General features: G+C 41.8%; 1 protein-coding gene across 1 annotated transcript in view; it reads right to left on the minus strand.

Annotated features, from left to right (window-relative positions):
• Window positions 1–16337, minus strand: part of bsna (bassoon presynaptic cytomatrix protein a) — a 181444-nt gene that overhangs the window by 22428 nt on the left and 142679 nt on the right. Inside the window, exons 9-14 of the mRNA XM_041798685.1 lie at window positions 12671–15170; window positions 11271–11762; window positions 7728–8053; window positions 2528–2621; window positions 1808–1939; window positions 525–580 (exon numbers count right to left, since the gene is read on the minus strand). Of these exons, the coding sequence (XP_041654619.1) occupies window positions 540–580; window positions 1808–1939; window positions 2528–2621; window positions 7728–8053; window positions 11271–11762; window positions 12671–15170 (3585 nt within the window). The 3' untranslated portion in view covers window positions 525–539. The remainder of the gene's footprint in view (window positions 1–524; window positions 581–1807; window positions 1940–2527; window positions 2622–7727; window positions 8054–11270; window positions 11763–12670; window positions 15171–16337) is intronic.

Genomic DNA, 16337 nt, shown 5'->3' on the forward strand with positions numbered 1-16337 from the left:
CAGAATTGAGACATTTCTTTAGGAACACACTGCCTGCTCCAAGTAAACCACTTTAAGCTGCTAACTCTCTGCCCACAAGAGTCAACACACAACACGCTGCAGCTCTCTGTCAATGCCCCAGTAGACTTTAAACTGGCAGCATCTCAGAGATTTCTTTTTCACACCAAATGCCGAGTTGCACTTGAAGAAAAGAAATGTTTCCAGTCTTCTGTTGAAATGCAGTTCTGTCAGTTTTATTTAAGAGATCAAATTATTCATACTAAAAAAATCCAAGTGTTTAAAACAGAACTAGCAGATCTTATGAGAAACTAATGAGAGAAAGATGTGTTTAGTGAATTATTAATTAAACCTGCTACAGGGAAGCTGTTTCAACTAGAAGAACCTCACCTTTACAGTTTGAAATAAAGCCTCAGCAGAAATTCATTTTCAGTTATCTATTCTGTGTTCAACCTTCTTTTCTAATATGCATTCTACACTATTCTACAACTATTTAGGAAATATAGAAGAAGAGAGACACTGCATACCTTAATTTTAGCACCTCAGAAGAAAGAGGTGAATTTCTTGCCAAAACCAGAGATAGCTGGAGGAAAAAAAACAAGAAAACAATGTTAAAATATATTCTGAACCGAAGGATGCACAATCATTCTTTATTTTTGCATACATATTAATGAGGTTGTTAATCTTTTATCATTATATACTGTATATTGCATCGCTACAGCCTACAGCCTTCCTGTCTTCTGTGTATGCACTTGTATGTTAATGTTGTTCTACCCGCATTTCTCTTCACATTGATCCTGCTGACATGCACAACACAACAGTAGTAGACATCGCACTCGTACTTTTTATCAGATTAATGGCTTTTCCTGATTCAAGTCCCTGTAAAGTGATTAATGAAATCTGTATTTTAGGTTTGTTGTATGTAGGGGTACTATGTTATGAACCACCAGGCCAAATTTCATGAAAAACAACTTTAAGTTTATAAAGTTAAGCTTCCAAGTCATGAAAAATGAGAAATATTGATCAAATTAACTAGGTGCCTTCCCTGGTGTCCTCTAACGTGTGTCTAAAGTGTGTGGCACATTCAATTCAACTCAATTCAACTTTATTTGTATAGCACATTTCATACAGGCGTAAACTCAATGTTCTTTACAGAAGATTAAAAACAAACAGAAAGAGCAATCAGCAATTCAAGCAAATTCAAGCACATGACCAGTAGCAGAGCAAATGCAATGTGTCCTAGCTCCTTCAGTTCATTTTCACCAACATCCCTCTTTCTCTTTGTGAAATAAAATGTTAATAAGTAAATACTTCCTCATCGCTTTAATTGCAGTGTTGTAGACACTTGAATCACATAATGAAAAACTGTAATCTTAACTAGGGTTTTCTGGTATTTCTCCACAATTTTTTTGTGTACTGGTGGCCCACCACATACAGCAGGTGCCTTCTGTATCATTTTCACCCCTGCCCCTCAAAAATCTCGAGTCCCCCACTGTCTTTGGGTCTAGTTGAAAGTCCTTGTAGTTGTTTTGCTCCTGTTTGCAGGTGTTTATCTTTTTGTCAACAGGACATGTAAACCATCAGTTCAACCAAAGGGCCAAAAGGTCTGTTAGAGGTCAGCCAAAGTAAAGTTAATTTAGTCATCAATTAAGTATAGCAACCAGTCTGAAACCTTTTTTCCTAAAACAGTTAGGCTTTAAACATGGTACTTATTAATACTAATAGCTGATACCCTTTTATTTCTTTACTGACAAATTAAATACACTGTTTACTTGTTTAAATGTGATTTTATGTGTTTTGTGTGCCATACCCTCTCCCAGTTTGCCGGCCTGCTCAGCAGCTCCCCCTGGCAGGATCTTGGACAACATGCCTTCACCCTCCATGCCGGGCTGACCTGCTGCTGCACTACCGATTCCTCCTGGTCTGGGGGCTGCCTTAGAGCCTAGATTGAAAAACAAAGATAGGATGGATGGCAGTACAGAGGAGAAAGAAGGAAGATCCACATTAGGGGCAGTGCTTGTGTGGAGGAACGCCCAACCATTGGCTGGAAATAATCCTGATCTCTCACAAGTGAACAGCAAAAACATGAATGAGATACAGCAACAGAATAGTAGTCAGACTTTCTTATTTAGCATTATTTCACATAACATCCAGCATTTCTAGAGCAATGAAAACTAAACGTGTGTGTCACGGCAGCCACCATGACAAGAAATGGACTGATACAACTATAAAATTAAGAATTTCTCTGCCTTTGAAAAAGGTTGGAAACATTGGGGTAAAGTGGGCGTGAAATACTCAATACCAAATGTGATAGCTGACTCAGTAGCTAGTCTCTCAGCACACTCAGGCTGAACTGCTGCCATGAAACAAAACCCCTCTCTGTTTTTCTACTGTGGGATTATGTGCAGATTAATCGCACATTAGTTGAGACATCACACATTGGTTACATAATAGCAGAGTGGGAAGCAGCTGGTAAGACACAGGAGTCGTGGGCTTATCACTGTGTGCATGTTTGAAGATTATACTGTACCTATGCCTGTCAGTGGGGGCTGGGCTGCTTTGTTGGCCATGACGGGAGCTGCCTTTGCTCCAATCGCTGTTGCTGGAGGGGTCTCAATCTTAGTCTTTAGGGAGAGAAAGAGAAAGAGTGTCAGTACAAAAAGTCATACATTTGTAGTTAAAGACAGCAGTTATGTCAAGTCATTTTTTTGCATGGCATCAAATCAAAATAAAAGTTCTCTCATGAAAATTTACAGTTGGTGTAATTTGATTTTTTTTATGTACTTTAAAAGGACTAATCAGTTCCTACCCTGTGTATTTAATAAAAAATCAATTTGACCAAGTGGAAACCTCTCAGATAGTTAATGATTGATAGATATTTTCAGCTTTATGGATTTATCTCTATTTACTCTAACAAAACAGGACAGAGAAAGAGAAAAAAACAGGATGAAGAAGGACAACAGCTCCCCTATGGTGTTGTGTTGTGACAGCTAACTAATTGACATGAATGATGACTGACTAACTGATTAGCAGCAGCGTTGTCAACACCATCATCTGTCAGTCTGAGGATTCCTGTTACAAAGAACAGTTATCTTCTTCTAGGCACTACATGAATTCTGCTGGATCCTGTCTAGTAAAAAGATTTTTTCAATACAAACATAGAAGATGAGCTGAGCTATTATTTAGAGGAAGCAGAATGCATTATATTGAGGTTAAGGTCCTCTCAACTATCTGGCCTCTACTCTGATGCACACATTGGATTTAAAATTCATGTGGTCCTAACGTGACATGCCAGATGGATTTGTTTCACACATCCATCTGGAAAACCACTCATACACAGGGAAAGGGAAAGGGCAGAGCCTTTGAAAAAAACTTGGAGGGTGATTGGATGAACAATCTGTCTGTCACTTCTTTACGGGCCAATCAGAGCAACAAACACGTGACGTAGCTGCTATCGAGCTGATAAAACTGGTGCATTAGCAGCATCCACACTAATGTCTTCCGCCATAATTGCACCAGTCTCTTGTGGCTTCTTGCATGTGTCACGACTCCGCCTTGCCAGAAAGTACTGCCCCTCATCGCTGATTGGTCCTGTCACTTTTTAACCGTGCCCGAACGGTTCAGACGGGAGCTTTGCAAGATGGATTTGCCAGTGACGAACACGCAAACTGGCATATCCATCTGCTATGCAAGGTTAATTTGGTCCTGGATTGTATATCATTGGTATTTTTGTAGACCGGTGTTCTGCAACTTTGGATAAAAATCACCAATTATGTGCCTCTGGTAATGGAGGCACATTTCTCAGTAATTCCAGAGTAATGCCTTTTAATCTGTTGAGGTGCTTTTCAACACTAGACTACAAGTTATGCAACATTTTTGATTCACTTGGCTTGTTAGTTTGAGGCAGTATTTCCTACATGGTGATCACCACTGATGGACTTCAGATGTCTTCTTCAGACATAACTGGACTACATCTATGTTAATGCTGCTAATGTTATTAATGGGTCTTTATTTAGCCAATACAACATTACGCTGTCATTTTGGCTAACTAATTGACAATTACTCTCAAAACATTATTTGTTAAAAGTAAAACTATACAGTAAGTTATATCTCTCCTAAAGGAGAAGAAAAGTTTAACACACCTGCTTCTTGAATGGAGGTGGGGCAAACCTAAGGCATAGATAGTCGCTAATTAGGAACTGTTTGGTACTATGCCCCTAACCCCACCCTGTTCCTCCTTTTTGGTCTGCTTTAACACACATAGCATTGTTCTGTGCCTAAGAACACTTGTCGTTGTTTTCTGCTCGGATACAGTAAGTGGCAGCAAAGTCATCTCATGCAAACCATCTGGTAGTGATGATTAGCAAATCCACCAAGAAGAGGAAAGATAAATCAATCATTGCAACCACTGGGGTTGACATTTGTTGTTGCACCATGGGGACAACAGAGTCCATCCTGCAGGCTATTATGGATATTTCTTTTTTATTCAAGACACAAACCCTCTTCCTACCTCCAAAGCTACTGTGCAGCTCAGAGGATGAAATGGGTCCATGCAGCGTGGACACAGTGGTTTTTGAAGGGACAGGAGACATTTAGAATTGCCTTTACAGCTGCACACACAAATGAGTGCCCTGTGCTCAGGCAAAGTTGGATTTGTATCTTCCATGTTCCCATCTCAAGTGGACCTGAATCATGCCTGAGACCATTCCTTCAAGTGAACTTGGGCATCATTACTGAGTTTAGTATGCTTGTGTTCACACTGATCAAATGAACCAGGCTTTGGGGTCAAGTATTTTTGGATGTAGGCCCAGGTCCCTAATGTCAAATCACCTTAGGGCTACAATGGATTCTTGGCTGCAGATTTATACAGATTTATGTTTATAGAGATTAATAAATCATTGTTAAACTCTCACTGATTGACTTTTTTTCCTGCTTATACCAAACCCTGCTGATATGCTTTGGTCAGTACAGCTTGGACTAAAATGTAAAGCAAACAGAAGCCAGAACACTAGAAAATCCCTGTGTTCACATTCTATATTTCAATATGAGATTTGTAAATAGAAATCAGCTGTTCTGTAGACTGTGAGAAGTGCTAGCTTACTATGTTCATCCCCAGGCACAGTGTTGCCATCAGTTGTTTATAATCTGTTACATGTGAACGATGCTCTTACATTCACATCTATTCCCACTTTGGGGAAATAATAAGACACGTTTGCTCCAAAAATGTAGCAAGATCTTAAAACGGAACTATTTCTTAAGTCTGAGAATACACAGCTGAGAATATTTGACATCTGCTGAGTCATTGTGAGTACTTTAAAATCTTTTCTATCCAGCTCTGGACTCAATTTTTGAAACTATATTGGTCTGCAGCTGCACTTTCACAGAACAGCATTAGCTGCAGACCAGATCTCTTCTGTTATCAATCACAATGAAAGTGTGCACTACTTACTGAACAGAGTAAATATGGTCAGTCTGTTCTGTTTTATGTTCCTTTTTATGCTTTCTGTAAGCTCTTTATGCCACTCCTGTCCAAAAACACTACATCAGTGAACCTGATTGAACTGATAGTGGACTGATGCCAAATAATCACGTTATATTCTGTATTTGTTCCCTCAATGACTCCAGTTAAACACCAGCAAAGCTGGGGTGATGCATTATGAGGCATCATTAAACCTACAGAGTTCCATTATTTACAGCTACTTAATCAATGCTTTTAATTACACAATGGACCTAACATAAAACTGTAAGTGGATGAGTTTGCAGACTGAATAGTAATAATATGAAAAATACCATTTACTGTTTATGACTTCCTGTCAAAGCTAGTCCACAGCAGAGCTTTCAGAATAATTTCCCAGACACATTTCTGCATAATTTGATACCAGACCATATGAATTATTTCACTTGGCTTTCCTCACGGATAATGCAACAATGCAGCAATATGAAAATCATGAATGCCTTTCAGGAGCTGGAGGGGATCATGAATAATTTTGGGATATTCATAACAGTGACAGTGGCAACGCATTCACATATTTACTGGATAGAAAATAGTTTCAAGATGAGAATTATTAAAGTATCTGAAATTTGACATTTACTGTTAAATTTAGATGTTAAGGCAGCAATAGCTCAGAGATAAATGCTGATTTATGGTTATGGAGGAAAAGCAGGGGGGAGTTGTTTTGAAAGTAGACATTTTGAGTTCCAATTTCTTGTATTTTCAGCAGACAGTGAATCTGCTACATTCAGTTATCAACTGCCTCTGTGTTAGTCGCAGTGAAAGATAAGGCTGCCAACAGACGCACAGCAGAATATAAATAAACTGTCAAATCTGGTGGAAATGGGACCAGCTCTTTTCTCTGAGAAGGCCACAGCAGGATGGCAGCAAAGCAAAGGCCTGGGATGAGAGGTGGCAGGGAACTAAAGGTGAAATAATATACCTATCCTTTGTAATAACATTATAAAAACTGTAATAACTTAGCACAAAAAGTCAAGAATTTTGTGTTTGGTAGATTGTGTCTTTGTTGTAACAATGCTTCTTTGCAGTAAATCTTACACCATTGGAAAACCTGTTTATATCCCTTCAAAATGGTGCCACATTTGAGAAGAACATGCATATGTGGGATGAGCAGCAGAGCTGATTAAAATTTGCCAAATCTTCTCTGCCAATGTCAAACAGCTTATTTTGCGGTTGCTGTTGACTCTTGTTTTCAGCTTCTGGTAACAGCAGGTGTTGACAATCAGGCGCCTGACTGGCACCAGTTCAGTTCGACAATGAGTCCAGATTCTGTCTACAGCAGTTTGACCTTAGGTTCAGTGAGGTAAGGACACAGAAACCACTATGCTGATTGCTGCACCGATAGAGTAACATGTTTTTGTGGAGGCATTGTGATGGTGTGGGGCGGCATCTCCCTCACTGGAAAAACGAGGCTTGTCATCATTTGGTGGCAATCTCAATCTCAAAGATATTGAGATGAGATTCTGCAACCAGTGGCAATCCTATATTTCCACAGTCTGGGACCGAACTCTATCCTCCAAGATGACAACACTCGCCCCCACAGAGCGGGGTTTATCAGAGACTACCTCAAGAATTTGGGAGTGGAGAGGATGGAATGGCCTGCCAGCAGTCCTGACCTCAACTCCATTGAACACTTGTGGGACCAGCTTGGGCGTGCTGTTCGTGCCAGAGTGACAAACACAACCACATTGGCTGACTTGTGACAAATGTTGATCGAAGAATGGGATGCCATCCCACAGCAGTGTGTGACCAGGCTGGTAACCAGCATTAGGAGGAGGTGCCAGGCTGTTGTGGCTGTGTATGGTTCTTCCACATGCTACTGAGGCCCCATTTTGTGAAATGAATGAATTGTCAAATTCCCTTTATGTCTTGTTTCTTCAGACTTCAACCACCAAATCCACCAAACAGCACCAAACAAGAGTCAGTGGCAGATTAAGCTGTTTGGCATTGGCAGAGAAGATTTGGCCAAATGGCGCCACCCACATACTCAGCTCTGCTGCTCATCCCACAAATGTATGTTCCTTACAAATGTGGCACCATTTAAAAGGGATATAAACAGGTTTTCCAACAGTATAAGATTTATTACCAAGAAGCATTGTTACAACAAAGAAGAAATCCACCAAACACAAATGTCCATACACTGTGTGCTGAGGTTATTTAACCTGAAAAACCAACAGAAATCCTTCACTTTTTTTTTTCTCTCCCTCTCCATACTCACCATTGGGGTTGGCGTTGTTCCAGTCGGACCTGTCTGTCTGGCCTGCCCCATGGGTCCACCTGCTGGTCCCATCTGCCCAGGTTTTGCTTGGTTCTGCCCCATGCCCGTGCCTTGTCCCTGGGCTGGGGACTGCTGTTGAGGACCAGGGGTTGTTGCAGCACTGGGCTGCCCTGGCCTGGCAGCTGATGTCTGAGCTTGTTGTTGGAGCTGGGTCCTCTGTCCTTGAGTACCGTCTGTCTGGACACCTGGACCACCCTGTCGCCCTGATCCCATTGGTCCACCAGCCGGGCCCTGAGCACGGGAGGAACTGCCAGACCTGGAGGAGCCTGGATGGAAGGAACGGATTTCCTTTTATAATCAAAAAAAAAGTTCTGTGTAAAAAAAACCCTCATATTTAGCATTAACTAGAACAAGGTAAAAGGGAGGACAACTTCAGCTTCTGTCATATTTAATACAAAACACCAGGCATGTAATGATACCATATTTTCCCAGACCAAGCAGGAGTTCTTACATTTGGGTACCCACTGATACTGTGTAAAATTTAAGTACTTTCCAATAGAACAACTGCTTTTAAAATTACTTTGACAGTTTGTTTTATTTTGGAAGGAGTTCCCCATCCCTCGTCTTGACAATTTGTCATTGAATAGTTTTAGACTACATACTTACATAATGAGAGGCGGAAATCCTGCTTTAAATGAAAGGATCTGCAATCCTTCATTAGTACAGCCTTAGGCTTGGTATCGGCAGTGATACCTGATTGAGTATCTGTATCTGTGCATCCCTACAGAAGAGGATCAGATACCAGAAGAAAACTGCAGGCATTATCATGTGTTAAAAAGAAATGATTGGCAGAGGAGGAAAAATTCACTTGATAGAGCCATTATATCTCAGCATTGTTGGTTTCTTGGCTCTTGTGAACACTTGCTAGAAAAACATCTTTATTGATCAAAATCAGTGAAATCAGATTCAGGAATTATATCTTTAACTTGGGTTTATCTCCTTTTAGAATGGTCAATGTTGCAATGACCAGTATTTTTCTTCATCATTACAATGGCATTGGCTGTGCTCAGTATTATAAATTAAGACTTGAGAAGTTAAAATAGGAATAAATAAAAGGATGACTAGCCACAAATGTTGTGAACAAAGATCAAACTGGTGATTTAATGAGTACACTGCTCAGAACACAGCCACAGCACTGCCCTGGGAGAAAACATTTATCTGAAAAGTTATGCTTGATATAGTTAATTAAAAACTGTTGATCCCTGAGGGGACAGTTGATTGTTAGAGTTTCAAACTCAGTCTAAACAACAGGCAATGATATCAAATATTTCCTGCCTCAGCTAAAAAAACAGGACACATTTTATTCTAAAGATCAATGCCTACGACTGCTCTGGAGAGGCCTTGGAGCACAAAACCTGAGAAAATATGTGGAGGTTTGAAATATGCAGTCACGAAACTTTCTTTACAAATGCTTAACATGATTGATGGTCCAATACATCCAGTGTGATTGAAAAAGTTGACGGCATTGCAAAAAAATACCCTGGTAGGTACTGTTTGACACATGTTTGATAAATGACATGTTGTTTTAAATTCAACAGAACTCAAGAACAGACATGTAGAGAAATTAGCTAAAACCCATAGGACTGACACTGTCCCAGAAACAGCTGTTGAGGTTGAAATTCAAATTCATAAAGACCCTGTTGTTATATTAAATAAGTGAATATTTATTAAGGAAAGAACAAGAAAATCTCATAGCAACTTTGATCCTTTAGATAGTCTTGAATCTGTTTAACCTATATATTTATTTTAAGTTCCTAACTCACACCCAGTGGCTCTTATTGTACACCTGAAAGTCATAAAGAGATAAAAATCATTTTTTGTGTTAAATATGGAGTACTCCAAGGAGGATCTTTGAACCTTGAGATCTTTGAATTGATTTCTACTTATTCAGTGGTGACTCTTACTTTCACATTTCTTGCTGAAACCAGTCTCTGTGAGAGTCACACGGCAGTTACTGTTCTTCTTCACATTAATCAGTATCAGTAGCAGTGACTCTTAACATCTTTTTCAGAATAGCAAAAAAAATATTGAAAAAGTCAAAAATCCTTTATTACTTTATTTAACCTGTGCAGTGAAACTTAAATAAGGTATTTTCTGTGCTTGGGTAATGCAAGGACCCTTAATTCTAACTTTATATAATGGTTTATTGTAAGATTTTGTTGTCAGTGATATTCCTGTACCAACTAGAAAAGCACTCAGAGAGCGCAGACTTCCACCATCAGCCCTGTCTCCCAATAGTAAAGAATCCTTTAAAAAATTCCTGGATCCAGATGGTGATCCAGATCACTTCCAAAATCTAAATCAGTTCTTCCTTATGCTATTTCCAACATTTCCTGAAAATTTCATCAAAATCCGCCCACAACTTTTTGAGTTATGTTGCTAACAAACTAACAAACAAACTAACAAACTAACCAACTAACCAACAAACCCTGCCGATCACATAACCTTGGCGTAGGTAATATAACCTTTAATAATCAAATGCCACAGAAGGAAGAAAAATTCCATATACTGGCTACCAATCCATGTCAGATCAAGCTCTTATGTGTTAAATTATTAAATTAATATTAAATTTAGAATTGCTCTTATGCTTCTCTGATCTTCTTTGACATTATTTTCCATCCTGAGCTTTTATCTTCATGATTACTGTGCTCCTGTCTAGCCCAGTAGTTTAAAAATGTGAGGGGATTGCCTGGCTTTTTCCAAAGTGGTCTTTTCCTCTAAAAACATTTTTAGTGTGACACTGTAGAGGTCTACAGTTCAAAATATTATTCATATCTTAGCCTTAACTTGTGGTACCCATGCTAATTCAGCTGATGCCATAGCTTTAAGTGGTCTTTAAAATTACATACATATAACACAAAAATAACCATATAGCTCCTACACCCCTTTCAAATTATAACAACGTCCTTTAACTCAGATAAAATTTGACTGAATTCTGGTCTTACAAGTTTTTTCCCCTAAATTAATATATTTAGGACTCTTTCTTAAGGGTAACAGTATTCTCTCTTTCCATCCGTGGAAATTGGCCTTTTAAGTATGAAGTCTTGGCCGATAAATTTGCTTAAAATTAAGACATTTTGGCTTCATTCCTCATCCTGGATAGATGCCAGACTTTCTCTGCAGGGTAGAATTTGAATGAGGTTTAGTGTTTTTGTACTTGAAAAAATCCTTATAATAACTTTGAATATCTATTTTCTCTCTCTAAAATAGCAAATTCACACATTAATATTAATATATTTAAATGGATATGAATTAATGTATGCCACTATCTCTTTATGGCCAATTAGATGCACAGTCAATTAAAAAAACTGATAGTAAGCCAAATTTTCAAACAATTTAGGTCAACAAAATCTGTTTCTTCAATATTATGTATTTAGGAATATGTAGAGGGATGCAAAAATGAATCTTTCATTAAAGGCCAATTGCAAAGCTTTCATACTTCATAGATTGCTGCTCTACTTTAGTTGTAATCTCTTCCTGTACCTGGTGGTTGGCCCTGCATGTCCCCTGGCGGCTGGGATTTGCTGCGTGAGGAACGATGTGGGTCACCCTGCCTTGAGGAACGCTGGCCATGGTGGTGCCCAGATGGATCCCGGGAGTAGTCAGAGGAGTGGTAAGATCCAGACCTTGACTCTCCTCGCCTTCCTGAAGATGAGGATCGTCCTGAAGGGTCATGGCGCATTGATGGGTCTTTGGGGTGCCCCTTAGATGACCTTGAGGACCTTGGCTCGTCTGAATGACGTGATGAGGATGAGTGTCGGCCAGAACTGCCGTGATGTCTGTGGTCACGGGAGTGTCGCCCTCCATGGCCGTACTCATCCTGGGGCCAAAGGTCTTCCTCAGGAGGCTCGTCATAATCATGGTAAGTATGTTTCACACCATGCCGGCTCCTTCCAGTTGAGTGACTGCCGTAGTGTCGTGAACTGGAGCGTGGCTTCTCAAACCAGTCAGTTTCTTCTTGGCCCAGATGGTAGGCTTTGGAAACCGAAAGCAGATCACAGTCAATCTCCATGTCGTTTGGAGACAGCGGCATGCAGGCTGAGAGAAGGAAGGAGACAGGAAGAAGACCGAGCATGCAAAAGAAAAGAATAGGAAGGAGAAGACACAGAAAGAAAGGCAAGAAATAAAAATAAAATTTGTACATCCATGCAGAATACACTTCACATCACTGACACACATTACAAGCTGATATATTCAGGATGAACACTGCAAAACTGTCATTTTTGGCATCATTTTTTTGTCAATAGTTTGAAATTAATTCCCACACTTTACTGCCATGGTAGGAAATATTTTTGCACAAAATCAAGCAACTGCTGTAAATAAAGTTTTAACATCTTCTTTTTGTGAACTTAATGAAGTCAAAAGATTTTTTGTTCATAAAATTACAACTGGCCTTTTTCAAAGATAAGATTTAAAAATAGATATAATTGTGAGCAACCAGTTTTGCAGTGTTGACAAAGAATTCATTAACCAAAACACATATAAACAAAATCTCAATGCCACAGATATAATAACCTCCTGTAAAGAAAAACCAGTGCCTCTGTGTCGTGCAAAGAAGACCTTTCGAGTGAATCAGAGTGTAGCGAACGAGGAAAGCTACCACGCCGAAGGACCATGCGAATATTGGACAGACAGACGACTGGACGAACAGGCGGAAGGACGAACAGGCAGGCAGACAGACAGACAGCAGTCCACTGATAAGAGAGCTCCAAGTGACTCTCAGGAAGAAGAAAACATCAGCATGCAACAACTATCTTTTTCCTCTTTTTTTCTTTCTCTTTTTCTCCGCTAAGCCTAGCCTCTGGGTGGGTGGGGGACTTTCATATAAACGGTGGGGGCAGTAGTAGGTAGTGAGACTGTGGGCATTCAGCTCCCACAATTACCTTCACTGTCTGAAACAGCGCAATGATAATCGTCTATAATGTATGTATCATCCGATTTGTAGACATGGGTCCGGGGAAGATCCCGAATGTGGTCTTGCACATCTGGAAGCGAGTGGCTGGAACCATATTGGCCATAATAGTACTGATATCTACTGCTGCGACTGTCGTATGGGTCAGGACCTAAGCTTGATGATCGCCCAGAACCCATAAACCTCCCCATAGGACTGAGTGGGCTCCCCTCTTCAGAGTACTGGCGTGTAGGGTGGCGGCCCCGGCTATAGCCGGATCGGTAGGAGCGATCGTCCCTCTCGTAAGATCGGCTGCGATACCCAGGATAGTCCCTGGCTGAGATCTTGTCCATGCCGTAGCCAGTAGAACGGGAGCGGCCGGTGGAAGTATAATAAATCCGATCGTCCTCCTCCGTCATTGAACCGTAGTATCGACTACCATGACTGGTGCCAGTGATGTCTTCATAAGCACTCCTCTTAAAGCCGTAATCCTCTATCAGCTGCCGCCCTCTAATGTGAGCAGAGGGATAAGCCCCACCTGCAGAGGAATAGGAGGCGAGGTCTGCCTCCACATCCCGAGCCTCCTCAATGGGGGAAAACTTAGAGATCTTTTGCTCCATGCTCCCCAGTTTTCTGTGCTTGCTGCGCTTGGAGGACATGACAGCAGGAGCCAGGAGGCTTCTAGAGGATGACGAAGTTTTCTGTACCCCTGAGCGGATGCTGCCATGTTTGTAGTCGAAGTCATAGTAATAGGGGGATCCCCCACCCATGCTAGCGCTCACGCTGCTGCTGCTGCCCCCTAGTGGTCCGTGCCTGTAGCTGCTCTTACCCCTGCCATGGTGGTCGTACAGGTCTTCCTGCATCGCTGCTTCTTCTTCAGGTGCCCTGCCGTAAGAGGAGCTGCCAGTTCCCCCCCGTGTGGTGCCGCCAATGGTGGTGCTGTGGCCATGGATGTCTCCTGGATAACGCCCACTGCCGCCATGATGCATCATGTCCCCTGTCATCGTGCCCAGCCCGTCTTTCGCCGTAAGCTCACTCACATCATCAATCATCATGTAGTTCCTTGGAATGTTTTGCTCTAAGCCAGGAGCCCCGTACATCCCGTCTGCAGTGCTGTATGTGGAGGGACTGTCTACAGAATGCCCATAGGCATTGGAAACTGTAGAAGTGTACTGTCCATAAGAGCTTGCTGTGGTGGTAGTGTAGCCATAAGTATTAGCAATGGTTGTGGTGTACTGGCCATAAGAACTAGCTGAAGTCGAAGTATATTGGCCATAAGTGCTTGGTGGCATGGTAGAGTACCCACCGTAGCTGCTGGACACTGGTGCTGAACCATAGGGCCCATAGGAGCTGGCCATGGTTGTTGAGCCGGTGTACACACCGTAAGATGGGGCACTACTGGAATAGGTAGCATCCTGGGCAGTTGTAGTGACCACAACTGTTGGGTTACTAATCGTCTCATAGTTGGTGGGCATCTTGTGCTCCAGGTCAGCAAGTGAAGTCTGCCTTGGTCTTCCTGGGTGGACAGTCAGAATATCAGCTTGAGGTTGCCCAGGGTACGGGGTGGTCTGGCTGGGGTAGGAGGACACAGCACTTGGATAGGGTGAGCTGTGGGTGGGGTATGGGGGCTGACCAGGTGGTGCAGGCCCAAAACCTGTATGGCCTGGCTGGGGCTGAGGTGCAGCTGGTATCCCAAGGTCTGTCTGGGGGTATGGGGGTTGAGACTGGGGGTAGGTGTGGGAAGGGTAGGAGGTTTGAGACTGATAAGCAGGTCCTGGAGGTGGGGCATGGCTCTGGAGGGGTGTGGGCTGTGGCAGTGCCTGGGACTGAGACACTGTTGGATAAGGTGGCTGGTTGAATGTTGAAGACTGGTACGGCATACTTGATGGTTGAGATGGTGCTGCCGGTTGGCTCTGGGGGTACTGACTTGAGAGGAAAGAAGAGGTCGGTGGGTACTGGGCTGCTGTGTTGAGGTCGCTGGTGAACTGGCTGAGAGGGGCAGTGCTTGGTCTAGTTGACAATAGGCCGTTGGTCTCATGGGAAGCAGCTGCAGCTGCCAATCGTAAGTTGTTCAACTCACTATCAGACATGTAGTCCCTAGTGTCCCCCATACACCTCAAGTAGGCAATATCCCTCCTCTCCCTTTCCTTGACCAGTGTCTCTTTCCGTTGATGGATTCCCAGCTCTAGGTATCTCAGTTTAGCGTCAATCTCTTTCTCTTCCTCCTCAAGTTCAGCTTGTTGCTTTCTCAGTTTGGTTGACTCTTGCTCCACGGCCTTCAGCTCATGAGTAAGGTCTTTGAGGAGGCTGGCTTTGGCAGCGAGGCCAGACCTGGAGCTGGGCTTGAGGCTGGGCACGGAGGGCAGGTAGACCTGTTGAAGGGCAGGTGTCATCATGGGCAGATGAGCTGCTGTGGTAGTCTCGTCCGGAGGAGGGCTGGGCAGTGTTCTCTTGACCTTGCGGAGCAGCGAGCTCTGCTGTAGAGCGGCCAGCTGGAGAGAAACAGAGAGGGAGGGAAAATATGGGGAGGCAGAGAGCCATGGAAGAGGGATCGAAAAGGGTAAAAGGTGTGGAGAGCGATCAATGGAGCAAGGAGAATGGAGGGAATGGAAGACATTTGTGAAAATCAAATGTAAACGTGAGATACAAAAGGACGTGTGTTAGCAAGAGACAATGGCAGATGATTTTGAATAAATGACATTAAAGAACATGAAAGATAAAAAGCAAGAATTTAATGAAAAAATAAATAAAAGTTACAGGAAGAAGGGAAAATTAAAACAGAGAGGAGTAAGTAGAGTAAAAATTGCATGAAACAGGCAAAGGAGAAAATGAAAGGGGAATGGGATAAGACAAAGAAAATGGATAGATAAGAGCGCCGAGGTGGAAGAGATAGAAGCAATGCATCAAGGTGATGAAGTTGAAAGATGTAAGATGAAAGATGATGTTCACAATGGGTAAACAGAACAACAGGGAGGGGAGGGAGAAAAACTCAAATCGAGAAAAGGTTAAAAACAGTGGAAATATGGAGAGGTAGAATAACAGGGATATACAAAAGAGACAAAGGAAACACATACAGACACAGACAAGGACAACGGGAAACAAGAATGGAGCTTGTGTTAGAGGACATGGATACACATTCATATTAGTGGCAGTTTATTGCATTATTCTATGAATCAATCTTCTAAATCTAAAGACTACTTCAGATGAAAGACTGGAAAATTAAATCTTTAGAACATAAAGAAAAAGTGGCAGCCATATAAACTAAATTTACACCCACTATCCATGCAAGCTATTGGTAGAATTTAGCATATGAAATGCAAGTGACTGACTTTAGAAAGCCAATACAGTCTTTTTCATCAGCTAATCAGGTTATAGGGGAGTCAGCTGATCCAATCAGACACAAAGTCTACAAAGTGTCAGGTTGTCAAAATGGCATTTAGACATAGAAGCAGTGGTGGGTAAGCTTCTTGAAAAATACAATGAGCCCAGCTTCTTGTTACACTGTATAAAACAATGATTTGAGTATTAATACCTGGTAAAGGTGATGTGTAAGAGTAACAGGCATGCACATATAGTTAACTGTGCCCCTAAAAACCAGAATGGGCCCTCCTTAGCTGAGAAACTGTCAAACTATTGGGGTCTGATGTTGAAATTATTTA

The sequence above is a fragment of the Cheilinus undulatus genome, linkage group 11 (genome assembly GCF_018320785.1).
Source record: "Cheilinus undulatus linkage group 11, ASM1832078v1, whole genome shotgun sequence".
Taxonomy (NCBI): Eukaryota; Metazoa; Chordata; class Actinopteri; order Labriformes; family Labridae; genus Cheilinus; species Cheilinus undulatus.